The following is a 21,830-nucleotide window of genomic DNA, read 5'->3' as shown; positions in this document are numbered from 1 at the left end:
AGTCCTGAATCCAGAGTCAGGGGTGAGCCCGTGTGGCCCAGGCCCCCACTTCCCCATAATGCTTGTTGTCTGGTGCCATCACAGGACAGCATGTCCTGCACACTGGCTGAGCCTGCAGTCCCTGCCACCCCACTTTGGCAGCAGTGGCCGCAGTTTCCAGGAGAGCAATGGGGCGTAGGCAGCGTGAGACGCAGACAAAAGAAGCTGTGGTACCAGGCGCTCCCAACACAGGCAGTCCTGTAGGCCCGGGAGTGGTGGGAGGGGGTGTCCTGTTAGTGGGGCACTCGGGAATGTGTGGATTTGATGCCCCCCCAAATCACGACAAACACGCGTGGCTCCAAAGAAGGGTCTTTTACTGACTGGCACAGCTCTGTCCTTCCTTCAGAACTGCCACCTGCTGACCAGCTGAGGAGAGGGGGTGTGGGTGGAACCCACAATCACATCCCAACCTGAAGCTGCTCGCAGAAGCAGGTTTCTGACAGTGCTCGGGTGTGTTCGCTTGCTTGCTCTCCAGAAAGTGCTCAGGGGCGCTGGCCCATCTTCTTCAAGGTCCGATTGAGCTGGATGGGGACGCAAAGCGGGTGAGAGCCCGCAGGGCAAGTGTGATGTCTGAGCCCCAGAGAAGGTGGGGTTCCTTCTCCCCTAACCATGTGTCCAGCCAGGAAAGGGACCCAGGAGCCAGCCTGGCAGCGACCCCTGCTGGAGAGCTCAAGCACTGCAGCACTGGCTCCGCTCCAGGCCCAGAAGTGAGAAGTGTCCCAAGTGTTGCAAACTCTTCCTGGCATACTCGGGGTGCCAGCCAGACCATTAATGCCAAGGGTGGCACAGCCCCTCCCTGCTTAGGAAACCCCTGGGGAGAGGGCCCCCCAAAGGAAGCTGAGAAAGCTGCCCTGTCTTCACCCCAGTAATCTGCTCCCACCCCCAACCAGGCCAGTCTGTGGGGCAGTGGCCCCATGTGGGGCCCATCGAGACTTTCTCACCTCCTCGAACTTGTGGATCTGCCTGATGAAAAAGTCCCCGTAGCGCCGGGCCACCTTGGTGTCCGCGATGTGGATCATGTCCTGGGAGGGAACAGCTGGGTCAGAGCCGCCGCCAACAGGGAGATGCTTCCAGAGGCCGAACCAGAGACGGGGAGGGGGTGGTAGCCCCTCAAACACAGGCCTTGCCTTGGCCTCCCAGGAGGTGAGTGTTCAATGGAACCCAAGCCGAGACTGTGCCTGGGGGCTGTGGGGGCTCGAGTCCCCCCCAGAGTCACTGCTGCCCAGCCCACGGTTTGGCCTTTTTGCAAGCATCCCTGGCACCTCAAAGGATTCCCCGAGAACCCGTAGGAATGACTCCTTAACCCAGAACCAGGACTAGTCCTGAGTACTGCCAGGGGTGGCCCCAAACCACCAAACTCCCACATGGTTTTGCTTTGTTTGAAGGTCACACCTGGCTGTGCTCAGCTCACAGGTTGCTGTTGATGGAGGTAAAGCAGATGCCTTACTCTCTGGACCGTCTGTCCAGCCCCCATCAATGATTTTTGATTTTGGCGGTGCTCAGGCATTACTTCTGGCTCTGCACTCTGGAATCATTCCTGGCCAAGCTCAGGGGACCTTATGGGGTGCCAGGGATCATCGAACCCGGGTAGGCTGTTAGGGTGTGCCCTCCCCCAACTTCCTGTTTCTCCCACCTGGCTGGTCAGACCCAACCACACCGGGGAGGGGCTGCTATTTGGAAGAGAGAACAGGGCTGGCTTAGGAGAGGAGGGAGGGCAGAGAGGCAACAAGGATGCATGGCGAGGAGCTGAGAGAGGCTGCATGAAAAGCTTAGCATAGAAGCCATGTGAGGAAATGCACGTGGCGGTTAGGGCTGTGGCATAAACCGAGCTGACTCCGAGGAAACTCCAACTGACTGCTTGTGATCATTTCTACACTGTTATCTTTCGCCTTCCTACCCAATGATTGAAGGGTCTATAGGTGTTGTGCCGTGCTGAGAAAGGCCCTTCCGGGATCAGCAGCGTGCAAGGCAAACACCCTAACACTGTGCTGCTGCTTTGGCCCTGCCACCCAATTTTTCTTTCAGAAGAAAAATGAAGGGCCAGAGCAATAGTACATACAGCATGTGGGGCATTTGCTCTGCCTGCCAGGAATGATCCCTGAGCACACAGCCAGAAGTACACCCAAAACACCACCATGTGTAGGACCTCAAAACAAAAAATCTAAAAACCAAAGGAAGAGACAGTAGAGGATGAGAGAAAGGCGGGGAAGGGGAGAAAAAGAGATGGGAAAGAGAAATGAATGGCAGAGAGATAGTGCCGCTGGTACAGCGCTTGTTTTGCACCCAACACTGCTGGACAGAGACTCTGGGCATGAGGCTCAGCAACGCCTGCCAGGCACTGGGCACTATGGGCCAACCAGGGCCCACATTGCCCACCCGCACAGCTCTTCCCCAGCACAGGCCGCACCGCACCGCACAGCCCGCAACAGCCCAGCCCCGCACCTTGTCGATGTAGAAGTCCACCTCGGAGGCCGACTGGAACTCGCCGTCCAGGGCCGAGATGCCGCTGGTCCACACGAGGTTCTTCATCTTGTGCTTGAAGACGAGCAGCTGGATGCGGAACTCCTGCTCGGTGAGGTCCAGGAAGCCGGCCAGCTTGGCCACGGGCATGGTGGTGTAGAGCTTGAGGAAGCTGCGGATGGTGGAGAGCTGGGCCTGCTGCTGCACCTCGTCCAAGAACACCTTCAGCTGCTGCAGGAAGGGTTCCTTGTGGTAGTTGGAGTGCACATTGTCGTAGTTGGGCACCACGGGCGACAGGAACTTGGGGCACGCGTAGCTGAAGAGCTCCTCGTAGACCTGCGGGTCGCCCTTCTGCATGCGTAGCATCTTGTCACCGTACTTCTCCCGCAGCTGCAGGTGGATGCTCTCGTCGATGCGCATGGGGTACATGGTCAGCGCGATGGCCAGCAGCGCATGCATCTGCTCGTTCTGCTTGTTGATCTGTGGGGCGCCGGGGCCAAGGGCGAGGGCGTGCTGAGCTGAGCTACCCCGCAAGCACCCCGAGGCTCTGCTCCCTGCCCAGCGCCTGCACCTCGCCTTTGACTCTGGGTCCATCCAGCTCCCCAGACAGATGGCGATGGGCTAGGGAGGGCCAGTGCAACGCCTTTCTTGCCCTCCAGTAAGCACGGGGCCTTGCTCCATCCTAAGAAGAGCAGGCTCTGTGCCTGGACACTGCAACCTGACTCTGTCTGCTGAGGACCCAGGACGGCGCCCATGTGGACCTCTCCCTGCCCACAGCCCCGGGAGGCCTCCAGTCTGCTGAGTAATTGCAGACACAACCAGGGAGCAAAGTTGGGAGGAGGGGAGAACACGCTGCTCTCATTATCTGGTCACTGCTCAGGGCCCAGTCCTTGCAATATGCACCCAGGAACTCAGCCAGCGTAGTTTCACAGCAGGTGGGCACATAGCTCAATGGGCACAGGGCAGGCGTGGTGGCCCAGGTTTGAGACCTCGGGTCGGGCCCCTTACCATCTCATACTTGTACGTGGTCCTCTGGAACATGCTCTTGGTCCGCTGAATGTAGAGCAGGATGTTGGCGAAGACCCGGATGGCGTCCTGGTAGCGCCGCATCATCAGGTAGGCGAAGCCCACGTAGTAGTAGGTGGTGACCTGGCACTCGGGCACCCGTGAGTACATGCTCTGGGGAGGGGAAGGGTGTCCTCAAGAGCCTGGCCAGACCCAGCCAGGCCCTCCACACACACAGGACAGTGAGGACACCGGGGCTTCCCAAAACAGTCTAGACTCTCAATGGCGAACCTATGGCACAATTGCCAGCCTTGCAGTTGGCACGCGGGAAGGGGTCCGCAATTAAGATATGCGGTGCAGTGGGAGGCAAGCGTGCCAGTGTCTGCTTTGGTGGGCATTGTGCGCCAGTTTGGGCACTCAGGCTCAAAAAAGGTTAGCCATCACTGGTCTAGACCCTGGACCGTACTGAAGCCCGAGGAGGGGGCAGGAAGCGAGGGCCTTGCACCCCAAGCCCTCTCAGCTTGAATATTAGCACCCTTGCAGCCCAGGTTTTGTCTCTTCTAGGCGCTTCCTGGTTCTTTGCCTTTTTTTTTGTTTGTTTGTTTGGTTTTGTTTTGGGGCCACACTCGGTGGTGCTCAGTGGTTCCTCCTGGCTCCATATTCAGAAGTTACTCCTGGCATGCTTGGGGAACCATATGGGTTGCTGGGCATTGAACTTAGGTCAGTCATGTGCAAACACCCTACCCACTGTGCTCTTACTCCGGCTCAAAGTTCTTTTAATTTTCTGTTCTGCTCCGAGAAGGAAATCAGGAGGATAGACAGGAGGAGGATAGGACAGAAGGACCTCACATCAAACAACACTCCTGGATTGAGCCACAGCACAGCAGAGAGGGCTTTTGTTTGCCTTGCATGTGGCAGATTCAGGTTCATTCTCCTGTCCCCAGAGCACCATCAGGAGTGGTTCACATGCAGAGCCAGGAGTAACCCCTGAGCACTGCTGGGTGTGGTCCCAAAACAAAACCAACCAGGGCCTGGAGAGATAGCACAGCAACCTTTGCCTTGCAAGCAGCCAATCCAGGACCAAAGGTGGTTGGTTCGAATCCCGGTGTCCCATATGGTCCCCCGTGCCTGCCAGGAGCTATTTCTGAGCAGACAGCTAGGAGTAACCCCTGAGCACCGCCGGGTGTGGCCCAAAAACAAAACAAAAACAAAACAAAAAAAATCCAACCAACAGCGGTCCTAGGAACCCTCCCCAAACAGCCCAAGACAGCCCAACATTGGGCTTTAAAACTATGGAGTAGCAGTGACATGCCCGCTCCACTGTGACAAAGGAAGCAGGAGGGAAGGAAGAGCCGCCCCCCGAGCAGCAGCCCTTCCCACAGCCCTTTGGGGAACACTCACCTTCTTGTTGAGTTCGATGTTCTCCAGCACCTTGATGGCCTGGTAGTAGTCGCCGAGCAGTGAGTGCAGGCGCAGCAGGCCCACCAGGCTGAAGTAGCCGAGCATCTTGTAGAGCGAATGGCGGCCATACTCGCCGGCCACACTCTCGGGGTCTCCTGCAGAGACAGAGGCCCGAAGCTCCAGGTGCAGCCAGAGGAGGCAGCCAGCAGTCCACTCCCCACCCCATTGCCCAAGAGTAGCTGGGCCCAGGAATGAGACCCAGCCTCATAGGACTGACCCCATTGGTCCTGGTGCCTGAGAAAAGAACCAACTTCTCTCCCAGCAAGACTCACTGACAGACCTGCCCGGGCCAGGGTGCAGTGAGGCGGGGATGGGCAAAAGCATTGCTGGATCAGCAGCCAGGGAAACACATATGTACCAGAGGAAAGAGCCCCTGGGTCACAAAGGGCCCCAAGGATACAAAGGACATGTCAACAAACAAATGTTCAACAATCAGTGGCGGAGAGGCTGGAGCAACAGCACAGCAGTAGGGCGTTTGCCTTGCATGCAGCCAACCCAGGACGGATCCCGGTTTGATTCCCAGCATCCCATATGGTCCCTGAGCCTGGCAGGGGCGATTTCTGAGCACAGACCCAGAAAGAACCCCTAAGCCCCATGGGTGTGACCCCCCCAAAAAATCAATAAGAAGAGGAGGGGCTGGAGCAATAGAACAGTGGGGACGGTGTTTGCCTTGTACTTGGCCAATCTGGGTTCCATCCCTTGTACCCCATTTGACCCTCGAGCACCACTAGGAGTGAATCCTAAGTAAAGAGCCAGGAGAAAGAAGCCCTGAGCATCACTAGGAGTGGCCCAAAGACCCCAAAACCAAACCAAAAAATGGGGTCCCAGCATATGTGCTCCCTAGATCCAAGCATGTCATCTGCACTCCCCTCCCGAGAAAGGTGCTTTCCTACTTTCAGGCTGGGCTGTGTTCCAGAGATCCCTCCGCTTCTGGAGAAGCCTGTGTGCTGAGTGTGTTACTCTTCCTTTCTCTTTTTGGTTTTTGGGTCCCACCTGGTGATGCTCAGGGATTACTCAAAAATCAATAAACAAAAACAAAAGCAATCAGAGGGCCCGGAGAGATAGCACAGCGGCGTTTGCCTTGCAAGCAGCCGATCCAGGACCAAAGGTGGTTGGTTCAAATCCCGGTGTCCCATATGGTCCCCGGTGCCTGCCAGGAGCGATTTCTGAGCAGACATCCAGGAGTAACCCCTGAGCACCGCCAAGTGTGGCCCAAAAACCAAAAACCAAAAAAAAAAAAAAAAAAAACTAAAAACAATCAGAACTGCTGCATCTTTCCAGAAATCGTTCCGGGTATGCTTGGGGGACCATGTGGGATGCTGGGATTCTGCATGCAAAGCAAATGCCCTACTGCTGTGCTATCTCTCCAGCCCTGTGTTACTTTTTCTTGTCCTCTTCCTCCCCTTTGAATAACATTTTTACTTTAAAAATAAATTAAAAATAAAAGTAAATAATCCTCAGCATCCCATATGGTCCCCTGAGCCTGCCAGAGCAATTTCTGAGTGCAGAGCCAAAAGTAACCCGCGCACTGGGTATGGTCCAAAAACAAAAACAAACAATAAATAAAAATACAAAAGGGAGGAAAAAAACACAAAAGGGGACCAGATAGACCAGCATGGGCGGTCCCCCTGCTGTCTTTGCACAAGGCTAAATCATCCTTGGCATTACTCAGACCTGAGCACAGAGCAGACTCCCTGAATTCCTTCAGGTATGGTCCCCTCCCCCTACTCCCAAGAAAACTTCGGCCTAGCCTCAATCCCCAAACTACATATGATCCCAGAACACCACCTGAGCACAAAGCTAGGAGTAAACTCTGAACACTACTGGGTATGCTCAAAAATCCAAAAGCAATCAGAGGGGCCAGAACAATAGCACAGTAGTAGGACGTTTGCCTTGCACGCATGCAGCTGACCCAGATGGACCTGGGTTCTATCCTTGGCATCCCATATGGTCCCCTGAACCAGGAGCGATTTCTGAGCGCAGAGCCAGGAGTAACCACTGAGCATCACTGGGTGTGGCCCAAAATCAAAAAACAATAAACAAAAACAAAAGCAATCAGAACTGCTGCGTCTTTCCAACAAAAGTAGAAATTCTAAAAAAGCCTGTAATTGAACTCAAAAGCTCTTAAAACAAAGAGCCACGAAAATAACAAACAATAACAACTGTGGCTGGGGAACATCGAACAGACGGCGTCAACATTTGCAAATGTTCTTTTTTTCCCCTTGGCAGTGCCAGGGCTGAGGCAGGCCAGGGCCGCCCTCCTGTGAAGAGGCAATGGGCGGACCAGACTATGTAGGTTGCAGGACTTTCTTCTCCCGGGCCAAAGAAGCTGCCTATGTGCCTGGGCAGAGGGGACTCTCAGGCTGCGGGATGATCATCACCGTACTCCCAGGCGGGAACCCTCAAAACTCGGCCTTGGCCCTCAAAGCTTGTTCCCCAGGTAAGTCTGCATGCCCGCCCCCCCCAAACAAGTGTAGCACTGCCAGACTGGCGCAGCCGCCCCAGAGCCCATGCCCCGTGTTTTCTGTGGGGAACGGAGCCCGAACCTCCACTGGTGTAGACCTCCAGCTGCCGGTTGATGTTGGACTTGTCGACCAGCGAGTGGAGCACATTGAGGACACTGTGCACGTTCCAGATCTTGGGGTTGGAGCGCAGAAATTCAATCTCCTCATCTGACTTCTTGGCTATCTTGCATCGGTACTGGCTGAATGACTGGAACTGCGGGAACCAAGAGGGGCCGCATGAGCAAGGTCCAGCCAAGCCTTCCAGGCAGATCATTCCCAGCCCTGTGGGAGCTGGCAGTGACAGAAAGTGATGGGCAAACACGAAGTCAAATCCCAGCTCAGTACAGGATTGTTTGTGGAAAACCCAACTCAAGAGCCACACAGGGTGGCCAGAGACATAGCACAACAATAGGGCGTTTTTTTTTTTTTTTGGTTTTGGTTTTTGGGTCACACCCGGCAGCACTCAGGGGTTACTCCTGGCAGGCTCGGGGGACCAGATGGGATGCTGGGATTCGAACCACCATCTTTCTGCATGGAAGGCAAACGCCTTACCTCCACGCTATCTCTCCGGCCCCAGCAGTAGGGCATTTGCCTTGTACATGGCCGACCCAGGATAGACCTAGGTTCGATTCCCGGCATCCCATATGGTCCTCTGAGCCTGCCAGGAGCAATTTCTGAGCACAGAGCCAGAGTAACCCTGAGCACCGCCGGGTGTGGTCCCCCAAAACAAAACAAACAAAAGAGCCATACGGGGTCAAAAGTCACTGCGTGTCTCTGGGTCCCACAATGAAGCGAGAGGAGGCTTGTCATCCATCAGGCCATGGCCAGGAGGACAGAGGACAACATGGTGGCGAGGGGAAAAGGAAGACAGCTGAAGAGATCTTCAGTATCAAGCCAGAACCAGCCCCCACAAGGGAGACACCCCAGTATTTATCTGGGGGCTAGGAATCCTTCAGGGACCAGGATAAAGCTGACCCCACAGGTCACCGACAGAGAATGGAAGCATGACCTTTTTAGTCAGAATTTAAAAAAATTAAAAAGAGATCTCCCTTTGTTTGAGGGGACAGAGAGATGGCTCAGTAGACTGGACACACGAGGTGCACATGGAAGCCCCAGCTCAAACAGCAACACCAAGCTCGTCTCAGAGAGCACCATGAGGTGATCCCAAGCACAGCTGCGATGGCTCAAACAAGCAAGCAAGCAAGCAAGCAAGCAACTCAATAAAAGCCTTGCGGCTAACTCTGGTTGCTCTTGGTTAGGGCACCATGTTCCAAGTGGTCTGGAGCTGCTCTGAACACACAAGTGCTGGTGTTTCATTCTGTAAGACTTAAACTCAGCAGAGTGAGAGCCAAGGCTGGCTGCAACAAAAACCAACATGCTAGACAGCTGCCTTGGTCCAGGATGCAGTTGGGGTGAGATCGGGGTTTATGTGAACCACTAGAACTTAGGGACACACCTATGAGCACAGGTGGGCTTGGCCCAAACCTCACCCCTGACAAAAACGTGCACATTATCTCCGAGAGTGCAGGAGAGAAAGTCCCCACAATTAAAACAGACAGGGCAGCAGAGTTTAAAGAGAGCAGGCGAGGCTCTTGCCTCACACACAAGCAAGACCACAGCCAAGACCAGTTTCATCCCGGCACCATTTTAAGGTCCCCGAGCCTCACAGGAGAGATCCTAGAGATCAAGAGCCGGGAGTAAACCCTGAGCACTGCGAGGTGTGGCCCAGAAATGGAACAAAAAACTGAGAGGGCTGAGGAGATGGCTCAGAGGGCTGACGCCTGGCATGCTCAAGGCCTGGTTTTCCTCTAGGTGCCATCTGGCTACCTCCGGGTCTCAAGAGCCACTGACAAAGAGAGTGGCAGGGAAGAGGTGCCCGTGAGCCAGTCTGGCACAGCTGACTGACTTTATACCCGGGGGAGTGACAGCAGCAAAGCCAGGACGGGATTGCCTTAAGAGGATGACAGGCTTAGCGATGATGATCCTCTAAGACCACACACGGCAAGCGCCTCAAATCCAAGCCTCTGGGGGCCGAAGGAGGCCTTTGCCTCAGAAACCTCGTCCTGAGCAGGCGGCTTTTGCACTGCGCTCACCTAGTCTCTTGGGTGTTACATGAACATAAAGGCCAAATAAGAAAGGGATTCTGGAGCCAAAGTGATAGGACAGTGGAGAAAGCATTTTCTTGCATGTGACCCACCCAGGCTTGATCGCCGGCATCCCATGTGGTTCCCGGAGCCTGCCTGGAGCGATTCATGAGTGCAGAGCCAGGAGTAACCCCTGATTACTGCTGGGTATGGCCTCAAAAACCAAGGAAAAGAAGATTCCGTGAGGCCAGAGAGAGAGAGAATGCCTAGGGTCAGCAGTCCTTACACGCAGCTGAGTAGGGATCAATCTTCAGCACCCCACCACAGGATATCTCTAACCCCACCTAGAGGGAGCTGGAGCACAGCCAGGAATGCCCTCCACCACTCCCAATCAACTCTTCAGTCTCATCCACTGTTCAGAGCACTGAGACACAAGAGTCCACTATCCACACAGAACCATCCACAGAGAGGGCATCAATGCGTGCAATCATTGTTCTTGGGGCAAGGCCAGCACCTCAGGCCTCAGGCGAGCCTGGTATGCGCTGTTGCTGAGCCACATGACCACACATTTCTTGGGATTTTGTTTGTTTTCTGGGAGTCACTCCCCACCTCCCATCCCAGGAACCAGGCCCAAGGCAGTGCCAGGGCAGCGCTGCAGGCCGCTCCAGGCCAAGTGTGAACCTCCCAGCTCAGAGCCACTTCTCCAGCCCCCGTATCCTCCTGTTAACTTCACAGACCCGGTCACAAGCGCCCCGATCCAGCCCAGATGTTTCCACACATGTACCTGGTAGATGAACTCATCAATGATGTCCCAGAGCCACTGGTTCGGCAATTCCAGGGGTGCAGGTCCGTCAGCATCTGTGGGGAGACCACAGCAGTCAGACGAACAAGGGACATGGCCTCTGTGAAGGCAGCAGAGCCAACGGGCAAACAACCAACTCAAAGAAAAAGGAGCCACGTGCCAGACCCTACCGACACACACACACTTCGCTCAAGGCACAGGAGAAGCCACTGTTCTAGCTGGCACAGGGGCCAGAGCGAAGCTACAGCAGGCCAACTGGGCTTGGGTCCTGATACCCCAATCTCCTCCTCCCACGGTCCTCCAAGCTGGCCAGGGGTGATTCCTGAATGCTGAGTACCTCTGGGTAGGACCCAAAACCAAAAATAGACAAATCAATAAATAATGAAGTAGGTTCTAGAACCAAAACACTCCCTGAATAACCAATGGAGTTCTGAGAGCAAGGATGATGGTGAATGACTTTGTGTCCTGATTTTCAACTCTACCACAAGGTGGGGTTGAGACACAGTCCAGGGGTTAGTGCACTTGTCTTGCACACAGCTGACCTACATTTGATCCCTGGCACCCACTGTGATTCCCCCCACCCACCTAGAGCTGATCAGGAGGAATTCCTGAGTGCAGAACCAAGAGTAAGCCCTGAGTACTGCCGGGTATGACCTAAAAACCAAAACCAAAGGAAACAAAAACAAACTATGAGAGGCGGAACCATAGCACAGTGCAGAGGGCACTTGCCTTGCATGTGGTCAGCCCAGGTTTGATTCCCGGCGTCCTATAGGGTCTCCTGAGCTGCCAGGAGTGATTTCTGAGCACAGAGCAGAAATAAGCCCTGAGTACCACCAGGTTCGTTTCAAAAGTCAAAACAAACAAGCAAGCACCAGGGCTGGAGACCCCCAACCCCCTCCCACGGCTCGCCATTCCCCAGTACCAAGACTCACTGAGGATGTGGTTGAAGAGGTTGCAGTAGTTGTAGTAGGACTCAAACCTCTGCTCCAAGGAAGGGCCCCCCTGCCAAGAGACCGGACCAGGATCAGTGAGCAGCGATGATCCTGCCCCGCCAGGGGGCCCTGGGAGTGGCCCCAACACACACAGTCCAAGAGCCTGGGGTGTGGAGCAAGCACCCCAGCAGCCGACAAGGCCCACACCCCACCCCACAGGGTCCCAGCTCACAGCTGGGTCCAGCCCTGCGAGAGACACCAGATCTCAAGGCTAGCCAGGCAGGAGAGTGGAAGGTTTGGGGGTAGTAACTAAAAGTAACTAAAAGAAGATGCTGTTCCGGGGACCCGAAGCTGAGCAGGAAGAGAAGATAAGATGGAATGAGGTGGCCTTCCTGCCTTGGTTTCTGTGAGATTCTGCTACAAGCAGCCAGGCCGCCTCACTAGCTGAGCCTGGCCCCAAGCACTGTCAGGAATGACCCCTGAGCACTTCCAGGTATGGCCCCCAAAGAAACAAATCAAAGAGGTAAACAAAGGGCCAGAGCCATTGCACAGTGAGGAAGGCATTTGCCTTGTACACGACCGACCCAGGTTCAATTCCCGAAATCCCATGTGGTCCCAGAGACTGCCAGAAGCGAATTTTGAGAACGGAGACAGGAGTAACCCAAGGCATCAAAACAAAAACAAAATAACCACACACACACACACACACACACACACACACACACACACACACACACACACACACACAAAGGGAAGCGTCACCAATGACACTGGTACTCACGCTGACTTTGGCATAGATGTGTCTGTAGTACAGTTCTTTGTACAGGATCAGAAAGACAGAGTCTGAAAGAGATGGAAGGGGAGAGCCTGAACCCACAGAACGAGATCCTCCGGCAATGCTCCCCTCTGCAGGCACTAGGGAGACAAGGAAAGAGATGGAGCGACCTAGAGGCTCTAAGGCGCATGCTCGAGAATCCATGAGAGGAGAGTCACTCATTTATTCCCACCCCCAGATACTACAAGTGCCAGCGCTCAGAGTTCCTGCTGAGGAAGACGTGTATTCCGAGGTCACTAATGGCGATGGATGCTGGGTGTCAGGACAGGAACTGGTGTCAGATGCATGCCAAGCGCCTTTTCCCTGTAGGATATGTCTGGCCCTTGGTTCAATCTCATTTTTTAATTTCTTTTTTTGTTTGTCTTTTTGAGCCACACCCGGTGCCAGGGATTACTCCTGGATATGCGCTCAGAAATCAGTCCTGACTTGGGGAAACTGAGATCCACCCTAGGCTAGTGCGTGCAAGGCAAATGCCCTACCACTTGCACCACCGCTCCGGCTCCATTGGATCAATCTCATTTTAATCTCACTCACAGCTGCACTTTTTTTATCCTGTTATTTAGGTAAATCAGCACAGAAAATAAGGAACATGTGTCAAAGACATAAAGACAGGGAGACCCAGCATCCAACATGGTCCCCTGAGCACCTCCAGGAATAATTCCTGAATGCAGAGCCAGGAATGAGCCCTGGACAAAATGAAGCTCAATCACGGGGGGCCGGAGAGATACAAGGAGGACATTTGCCTGGCATGCTCCGATCCAGATTTAACCCCATATGGTCCCTCAAGACTGTCAGGAGTGATTCCCAAGTGCAGAACCTTATGTAAGCCCCGAGCACTGTCCAGTGTGGCTGTCCCCCTTAAAAAAAAAAAAAAAATGGGGCCGGAGAGATAGCATGGAGGTAAGGCGTTTGCCTTTCATGCAGGAGGTCATCGGTTCGAATCCCGGCGCCCCATATGGTCCCCTGTGCCTGCCAGGAGCAATTTCTGAGCCTGGAGCCAGGAATGACCCCTGAGCACTGCCAGGTGTGACCCAAAAAAAACCAAAAAAAAAAAAAAAAAAAAAAAAAAAAAAATAAGGCCTGGAGAGATAGCACAGCAGTGTTTGCCCTTGCAAGCAGCCGATCCAGGACCAAAGGTGGTTGGTTCGAATCCCGGTGTCCCATATGGTCCCCGGTGCCTGCCAGGAGCGATTTCTGAGCAGACAGACAGCCAGGAGTAACCCCTGAGAACCGCCGGGTGTGGCCCCCCAGAAAAAAACAAAATAAATAAATAAATAAATAAACAAATAAATAAATGAAAAAATGAAAAAATATCACTCTTCTTTTAAGGGAATGGGGTGAAAAGTTTGGATCACAAAGATGCTCAGGAACTATTTAGAGTCATGTGAGCAGGTGTGAACCTTGGCAAGGTCCAGAGAACCATCTGTGGCACTGTTCCACCCCATCCCCCATCTACAGGTATTATCTTACCTGATGGTAAGACCAGCCTATTTCTGGGAGGGGTCTTTGGAAGAACAAAGGGGTTACCTCAGGGGATCAAAGGGAATTCAGGGATTCAGCAAGAGAGATGGAGCGAGAGCTAGGATGGAGGTAGAAAAGACAGGTTGAATGCAAGGCTTTTCAGGGAGTTGGCTTAAAAGGTTTTAAAGCTTAGGAGCCACACGTGGTGGCTAGGGCCTTAATAAAGTTGATGTCTCCTGAAACCCAACTGCCTGTGGATCATTTCCCCGCCGCTATCCTGAACCCTGAGACTCCGTGACGGCTGGAGGGGGTTGCAGGTGCATGGCCCGGGCTGGAAGAAGGCTTCCATCCCTTCATCCACGTCCATCCAGGACTCAAAAATTAGTATGTTTTTCAACACTGGGTATCTGTACCAGGGCCTGTAGAGTGCCAGGCAAGCACCCTGACAAGGTGCTATCCCTCTGGCACTCCTCCTGGTGAGTTGGTCCACATTCTGTCAGCAGTGACCAATGGTCTGAAACGCACCCAGAGAAATTGTAGGTGACCCGAGGAGCTGGGGAAGGCTCTAAGAGCTAGGCACGGCCTGACCTGCAGGAGGCCAGCGCAAAGCCTGTCGATGCATGGTCCCAAGCACCGCCAGGACTGACCCTGGGTACTGAGCTGGGTAGCGCTCCAACCACTAGGTGTGGCCCCACCCTAGCCCCAAAACAGATGCTCAACAGAGCATGGCAGTGACGGGAAGGCTGAAGGCTTATAGCCACACCTACCGTGGCCCACCTGGAGGGCGATGGCTTCTTCCCCAGGCCAGGGTGTATTCTTAAAGAACCTTTCCGTGAGCTTGGTCCAGCTGTAAAGCAGACAGACAGACGTGAGACAGCCACCACAGAGGATCAGACATTCCACACCTACAGGTCCAGGCCCAGAAAGGGGGAAGAGCACACAAGGGGCCAGGGGAGGTGCCTTTTCTGGGGGACAAACCTCCCACGTGACACCCAAATAGCCATTTCTGGTTGGTTCCCTAACAGGGCCTGGCTATTCATCTGGATCATTCTGTGTGGGATGAGCAGGGAACCACACTGCAGCAGGAATGGGGATCGAAGTTGGGGCATCGCAGACCAGATGTGTGCCTGCGGCAGGTGGAGACCTGTTCTCGTAGATGTCCTGGATCTCGTAAACCTTCTGGTCGATGATGTCGCTGGACACCCGGTTGGCCTGCAGCTCGTACACCTTCTGGTCAATGAGGTCCGAGACGGTCTTGTGGAAATACTGGATGAAGTTCTTGATCACTTCCGGGATCACCTGGTAGGTCTGCTGCTCATACTGGCGCTCGTAGGCCAGGTCCTGCTTGGGGTCACCTGAGAGGACACAGGACAGGGCACTGGAGAGCGTTTCCCACCCCACCCCTCAGCCATGTGCCCGCCCAGCCCCAACTGCACCCCAATCCAGACCATCGACATAATGCCCCTTTAAGAGATAGAATTCTGGAGGGATCTGAGAGATAATACAGTGGGGATAAGGTGCTGGCCTTACACATGGCTGATCCCAGCACCCCATAATGTCCCCCACCCAGAGTGCTGTCAGGAGTGATCCTTGAGCATAGTGCCAGGATCAAGCCCTGAGCACTGCTGAATGTGGCCCCCAAACAAACAAACAAACAAACAAACAAAGATGCAATGTTCATTAGTCATTCCCAGTCTATCCCAAGTTTCTTCAAAAAAAATGTCATCACTGGAGGCCAGAGCAATAGTACATCTCAGGTAGGGCGCTTGCCCTCCATGAAGCTGACTCATGTTTGATTCCCAGCATCCCCTATAGTGGCCCAGCACTGCCAGGAGTAATTCCTGAGTGCAGAGCCAGGAGTAACCTGAGAACCACTGGGTGTGGCTCACACAAACACAAGTAAATCATCACCATGACTCTACTCATGGGTCCCCCCCCTCAGTGACCAGAACTATAGGCAGGCAAGAAACTTGTCTGGTTTATACACGGGTATACACTCCCTGAGAACCTAGAACAGATGTGTGAACTTCCCCGGGGAACTAGAACAGAAGCATACACTCCCCCCAGAGAACCTAGGACAGGCACACTCTGAGAACCTAGAATAGGGATACACAACACCCAAGAACCTAGAACAGAAACATACGCTCTCCCGACAACCCCGAGAATTTAGAAGTGTGTATTTCCCCAAGAATCTAGAAATCCCCAAGAACCTAAGACGGACACACTGAATATACAACAGGGGCGCACGCCACCTGAGAACCTAGAAATATGACTTACCCAAGAACCTAGAACAGAAACATACACCCCCAAGAACCTAGAAGACATGTGTATACTCCCCATAACAGATGGGTGGAGAGCAGGAAGAACACACCAGGACAGGGAAGAACAGGAACTTTTGTTCCTTCGTTCGTTTGTTTGTTTTTGGGTCCCACCCGGCAGCACGCAGGAGTTACTCCTGGCTCTACGCTCAGAAGCCGCTCCTGGCAGGCTCAGGGGACCATATGGGATGCTGGGAATCGAACCACCATCCGTCTTGTGTAGGCTACGTGTAAGGCAAACACCTTACCGCTGTGCTATTACTCCAGCCCCAGAGCTTTGTATTTCTGAATGAGAAACCATCATTTTCTATCTCTGGGTGCAAGCCATAAAACTCTGCACAGTAAACTTTCTCCCTTGCAAACTTGAAACAACACATATTTAGGGGATTTTCCCGACTGTTGAAAAGACCATTTGAAATACACTAAACTCTCCCCTTAAATCATGTTGACCTCTCAGGAAGCCTAGGCCACTTTTTTTTTGTATGTTTATTGGGCCACTCACTGAAGCCCTCAAAGGTTACTCCTGGCAGGCTCTGGGGGCCAAATGAGATGCTGGGGTATCAAAACCCAGTCAGCCCTGTGCACAGCAAACGCCCTACCTACTGTGCTAGTGGCCCTCTCTCAGCCACTTTTTTTTTGGTATTTGGGTCACACCCATCAGTGCTCAGGGATTACTCCTGGGTCTACACTCAGAAATCGCTCCAAGGGGGCTCGGGGGACCCTATGGGATGCCGGGATTCGAACCACCATTCTTCTGCATGCAAGGCAAACGTCTTACCTCTATGCTATCTCGCCAGCCCCTCTCTCAGCCACTTTTAACCAAGACTTCATCTGAATGGGGATGAAATTCCTTTACATTCCCACTGTCAGATTCTCTTCTTAGGGACTAAGGCACTCAACTAGCACACTGTCACTGGTTCAATTCCTGGTACCACCCCACTCCCCACCCCTCCAGCACTAAGTACAGAACCAGAAATCAACCCAGGTGTGGATCCCATCATCCCTCCCAAAAAATTATTTTCTCTCCATCTTTCCTTTCTGAGACCTCTAGGCAGGTCCCTTCAATGCTGCACCTGTCTCCACGGCCCTGCTGCTAGCAGACAGTTCATCCAGGATTTGAATGCCAGAGGAGCCCCAGACACCAAGAAAGAAGCTGCACTTGGTTAACCGATAAGATGCCTTTCTTGGGGCTGTTCTGCAACTTTCACAGACAGGCGGTCCCCCGAAGTATCGGTTGGCTGTCGAGGTCACATACCCCCGCCTTCTCACCTGTGTGCATATCATAGTCTCCCGGATAAGCGTAGGGGTCATAGGCGGCCTGTTAAGGAAAGAAACCAGACAGTCAGCAACCACTAGACCGAGTATCCCCCTCGAGGGGCCTATGTGTCACGCCAGGGAACAGTCCTGGCCAAAGTGACATGACAACACTCTGGGTAGTGGGAAACAGCTCTGAGCACCCCAACAAGTGTTATAGCTGCAGGAACGGCTCACACCTATCAAGAGCTGTCATTGCTTTTTGTTTTGTGGAGGGGTCACACCCGGCAGTGCTCAGGGGTTCTTCCTGGCTCTACACTCAGAAATCGCTCCTGGCAGGCTCAGGGGACCCTATGGGATGCCGGGATTCGAACCAACGTCCTGCATGCAAGGCAATAAATAAATAAATAAATAAATAAATAAATAAATAAAATCGCCCTACCTTCATGTTTTTTCTCTGGCCTCGAATCTTTTTCTTAATGATTGTACTTGACCTTACTTTCATAGTGACAACTTTTCCAAATCATTTCATAGCTTCATACATACTTTTTTTTTTTTTTTTTTTTGGGGGTTTTTGGGTCACACCCGGCGTTGCTCAGGGGTGACTCCTGGCTGTCTGCTCAGAAATAGCTCCTGGCAGGCACGGGGGACCATATGGGACACCGGGATTCGAACCAACCACCTTTGGTCCTGGGTCGGCTGTTTGCAAGGCAAACACCGCTGTGCTATCTCTCCGGGCCCCATACATACTTTTTTTAAACTTCATTGATTGATTCCTATTTGGTGGGGGCCAAATCCAGCTGTGCACAAGGGCCACACCTGGCTCTATGCTCAGAAATCGCTCCCGGCAGGCTCGGAGGTTCATAATATGAGGTGCCGGGATTCGAACCCCCGTCTGCATGCAAGGCAAACGCCCTGCCCTACCTCCATGCTGCTATCTCTCAGGCCCCTAGAGCTGTCATTGCACCCCTGGACCCACATCCACCCGCCCTCTGTCCTGCAAACGGAGATCGAGGCGGGAAGGGGGTGGCCAGACACTGGGCAGGTGCTGAGCTAGACGGCAGCATGTGGGCCCCAGGCCGGTGGGAGTTCCAGGAGAGGCCGGGACAGTCAAAGCGCCAGGCCCAGCACCCTGGGAAGCCCCCTCACACGGCTCAGGGCCGGCTCACCTCAGACTCGTAATCGTCGGCGGGGTACGACATGGCTGCGGGGCTCCCCCAAAACTTGGGAAGGAGAAAGGCAAAAGAGAGCGAAGCCCGCCCCGGCGTCACGAGGCCGGAAGTCCGGGCGTGCAAGGCACGCCGGGAAACCGGAAGTGGCGCCAGTGGCGCCGGGCTGTCTCTGCGGCCATCTTGGGAAGGTCACAGGTTATAAACACCCACTTTATTTTTTCCCCCTTCACCTTTTACTTCATATAAGGACTTACAAAAAGAATAATATGCATTATGGGTGTGATTTCAAGGGTGTATTCTGGGCATTATAGCGCTATCAATAAAAATGGCCCCAGACACTAGGAGTGATGCCACACCAAAGATGGCGGAATGCAGCCACTGGAGGACTTCAACGTGCGTGTGTTGGGGGAGTGAAGGACCCTCATTTCTGGTTAAGGCATCTACGATTTGCCTGCTTTTAGAAACGTGTTCATAGTTTCTAGCCCGGGAAATAGAAGCCTATTGGGTGCAAAAGTAGTTTGTAAGGGAATTTTAGGGGCGAGAGCACACCATATTGTAAAGAGAAGATGCTCAAAAAAGAGCCTCCTGGTGTAGACTTTCAGTTTGGAGCAGGCAAAAATGAGGACAGTTACTCTGTCAGGAGGAGGGGGACCCACGGTTGCTGCCGGTTCATGCTCTGGATGCTGGGCTGGTTGGGATGAGTGCTAGTGCAGCGCTTAGGGCCTGACTCTAGGCACAGGTAAGGCCACGTGTTAGGACCAGGATTTCTAAAGCCAGCCAGCAAAAATCGGTGCTTATGGGGTCAGTGATCTTTATTTTTTTTTTTTTTTTTTTTTGGTTTTTGGGCCACACCCGGTAACGCTCAGGGGTTACTCCTGGCTATGTGCTCAGAAGTTGCTCCTGGCTTGGGGGACCATATGGGACACCGGGGGATCGAACCGCGGTCCGTCCAAGGCTAGCGCAGGCAAGTCAGGCACCTTACCTTTAGCGCCACCGCCCGGCCCCAGGGTCAGTGATCTTAATACAGCCCAATGCACCCCGCTTTTTCTCCTGATCATCAACACCACGCACATCCCTTGCAGTTGCCTGGTCTAGATTCCTAAAGGCAGCCACTTCAAACCACTGGCTAGAGAGAATTTTCAGTACAGAGATTTTTTTTTTTTGGAGGGGTGCAATGATCCTGGTTAGATTCTTTTACTCTACTTGGTCTCCAGGACTTTGCATCATCAGGAATGATCCCTGAGCATCACTGGGTGTAGCATCACACCTTCTTAGCCATCCCTCATACCCTCAAAAGAGGCTCCCTGAGTCCCTCTTGGTGTTCCTTTTAGTCCTATTATTAGGGACAATTGGAATGGAGCCACAGTAGACAATGTTTGGACTAAAATCTTGTGACACTCCCTTTTGGTGTCATAGGACAATAATTCTGATACAGATTTGTCTCCAACTGTGAGTGATGCTCAAAATGTTCATGACTTACTAATAAGGTATTGTAGGATTATTTTTTCCCAAAATAATAATGATATTTTGGGGCTATTATTTTTGTTTGTGGGTGCAGCTACTACCAGTGGTGCTCAGGGCTTTCTCCTGACTCTGCTCAGAGATCACTTCTAGCGGGGCTCTGGGGACTGTACAGTATGTAGTACCAGGGATCAAATCTGCCTTGTGCAAGGCAAGTACCTTACTTGCTTATCTTTCCAAACCCAATAACCAAGATGACTAAAAATTGTCTCTCCATTCTCATACAGAATGAAAAAAACATTGCCCTCATATTAAAACACAGGGGGGGTCGAGCAGTAATACAGCCTATAGGGTATTTGCCTTGCATATTGTTGACCAGGTTTCTATCTCAGGCACTACATATGGTATTCCAAGCTTGCCAAGAGTGATCCCTGAGTGCAAAGTCAGGAGTAAGCCCTGAGCATAGCTAGATGTGGCCAAATATAAAAATTAAAATCTAGAAGGCCAGAGAAATAGCATGGAAGTAGGCCGTTTGCCTGGCATGCAGAAGGATGGGAGTTCTAATCCCGATATTCCACATGGTCCCCCAAGCCTGCCACGTAGAGCCAGGAGGAACCCCTGAGTGCTGCCAGGTGTGATACAAAAACCAAAAAAAAGGCCCAGAGAGATAGCACAGCGGCGTTTGCCTTGCAAGCAGCCGATCCAGCACCAAAGGTGGTTGGTTCAAATCCCGGTGTCCCATATGATCCCTCGTGCCTGCCAGGAGCTATTTCTTTTTTTTTTTTTTTTTTGTTTTTGGGCCACACCCTGTGACGCTCAGGGGTTACTCCTGGCTATGCGCTCAGAAGTTGCTCCTGGCTTCTTGGGGGACCATATGGGGCACCGGGGGATCGAACCGCCGTCCGTCCTAGGCTAGCGCAGGCAAGGCAGGCACCTTACCTCCAGCGCCACCGCCCGGCCCCCTCAGGAGCTATTTCTGAGCAGACAGCCAGGAATAACCCTTGAGCACTGCCGGGTGTGGCCCAAAAAACAAACAAACAAAAAAAATCAAGTCTATAAGTCTTTGTAGTCAGCTGAGTGTGGTGTGGGGTTTGCTATCCCTAGTTCTGTTGGGGTTTCCTCCCTACACTTTTTTTTTTTTTGGTTTTTCGGCCACACCTGGTTGACACTCAGGGGTTACTCTTGGCTATGCGCGCAGAAATCGCTCCTGGCTTGTGGGACCATATGGGATGCCGGGGAATCAAACTGTGGTTCATCCTAGGCTAGTGTAGGCTATTGCTCGCTCTAGCCCCATCCCTACAATTTTCTGGGAAGCCTGTGGTGCTGTTGATCCCAAGGAAGTCAGCTCCTGCAAGGCAAGCACCTTAACCCCTGTACTACTTCCCCAGCCCCTTAAAGTTTAATATGCATAGTTTTACACAAATATGAATATATACAATAGAATGATTAGCATGTTCATTTTTTTAATTTTTTTTTTTTTTTTTTTTTTTTTGGTTTTTGGGCCACACCCGGTAACGCTCAGGGGTTACTCCTGGCTATGTGCTCAGAAGTTGCTCCTGGCTTGGGGGACCATATGGGACACCGGGGGATCGAACCGCGGTCCGTCCAAGGCAGCGCTGGCAAGGCAGGCACCTTACCTTTAGCGCCACCGCCCGGCCCCTCATTTTTTTAATTTTAGTTCTCAAGCTCCTTGCACGTCTAGCATCCCATATGGTCCCCAGAGCCTGCCAGGAGCGATTTCTGGGGACAGAGTCAGGAGTAAACCCCTGAGTGCCACCAGATGTGAGGAGAGAGAGGGGAGAGAAAGAGAGAGAGTGGAGGGGGGGGTATAGGAGAAAGAAGGGGAGAGAGAGGGGAAGAGAGGAAAAGAGAGGGTGAGGAGAGGAGAGAAAGGAGAGAGAAGGGAGGAAAGAGAACACATGTTCATTTCTTTATTTCACTGGTCACTTTTTTTTTTTTGGTTTTGGGCCACACCCGGTGGTGCTCAGGGGTCACTCCTGGCTGCTCAGAAATAGCTCCTGGGGGGCCGGGCGGTGGCGCTA

The 21,830-nt window shown here is 53.0% G+C and overlaps 1 protein-coding gene across 1 annotated transcript; it reads right to left on the bottom strand.

Annotated features, from left to right (window-relative positions):
• Positions 1 to 336: 336 nt before the first annotated feature.
• On the bottom strand, positions 337 to 18,443 carry EIF3L (eukaryotic translation initiation factor 3 subunit L). The gene is made up of 13 exons (XM_049771582.1): positions 18,325 to 18,443; positions 17,171 to 17,219; positions 14,728 to 14,938; positions 14,351 to 14,430; positions 12,069 to 12,130; positions 11,288 to 11,357; positions 10,338 to 10,411; positions 7,512 to 7,683; positions 4,906 to 5,060; positions 3,508 to 3,678; positions 2,482 to 2,979; positions 981 to 1,061; positions 337 to 560 (listed from the first exon to the last, which is right to left on the bottom strand). Exons 1-13 carry the CDS (start codon positions 18,355 to 18,357, stop codon positions 522 to 524), a joined length of 1,695 nt encoding a protein of 564 aa, XP_049627539.1. The 5' UTR covers positions 18,358 to 18,443; the 3' UTR covers positions 337 to 521.
• Between the last annotated feature and the right edge of the window lie 3,387 nt (positions 18,444 to 21,830).

This window comes from Suncus etruscus, chromosome 4, assembly GCF_024139225.1.
Source record: "Suncus etruscus isolate mSunEtr1 chromosome 4, mSunEtr1.pri.cur, whole genome shotgun sequence".
NCBI classification, from domain to species: Eukaryota; Metazoa; Chordata; class Mammalia; order Eulipotyphla; family Soricidae; genus Suncus; species Suncus etruscus.
Note: the sequence above shows the minus strand (reverse complement) of the source record. Positions and strands in the feature narration are given on the sequence as shown.

What these genes read in the sequence shown, in the direction of transcription:
- EIF3L (XM_049771582.1), bottom strand. Translation starts at nt 18,357, where the DNA reads ATGTCGTACCCCGCCGACGATTACGAGTCTGAG. An exon ending in CCTCTTCAACCACATCCTCA is followed by an intron (nt 10,412 to 11,287) that starts GTGAGTCTTGGT and finishes GTCTCCCCACAG; the next exon opens with ATGCTGACGGACCTGCACCC. An exon ending in TGGACTTCTACATCGACAAG is followed by an intron (nt 1,062 to 2,481) that starts GTGCGGGGCTGG and finishes GTTCCCTCCCAG; the next exon opens with GACATGATCCACATCGCGGA.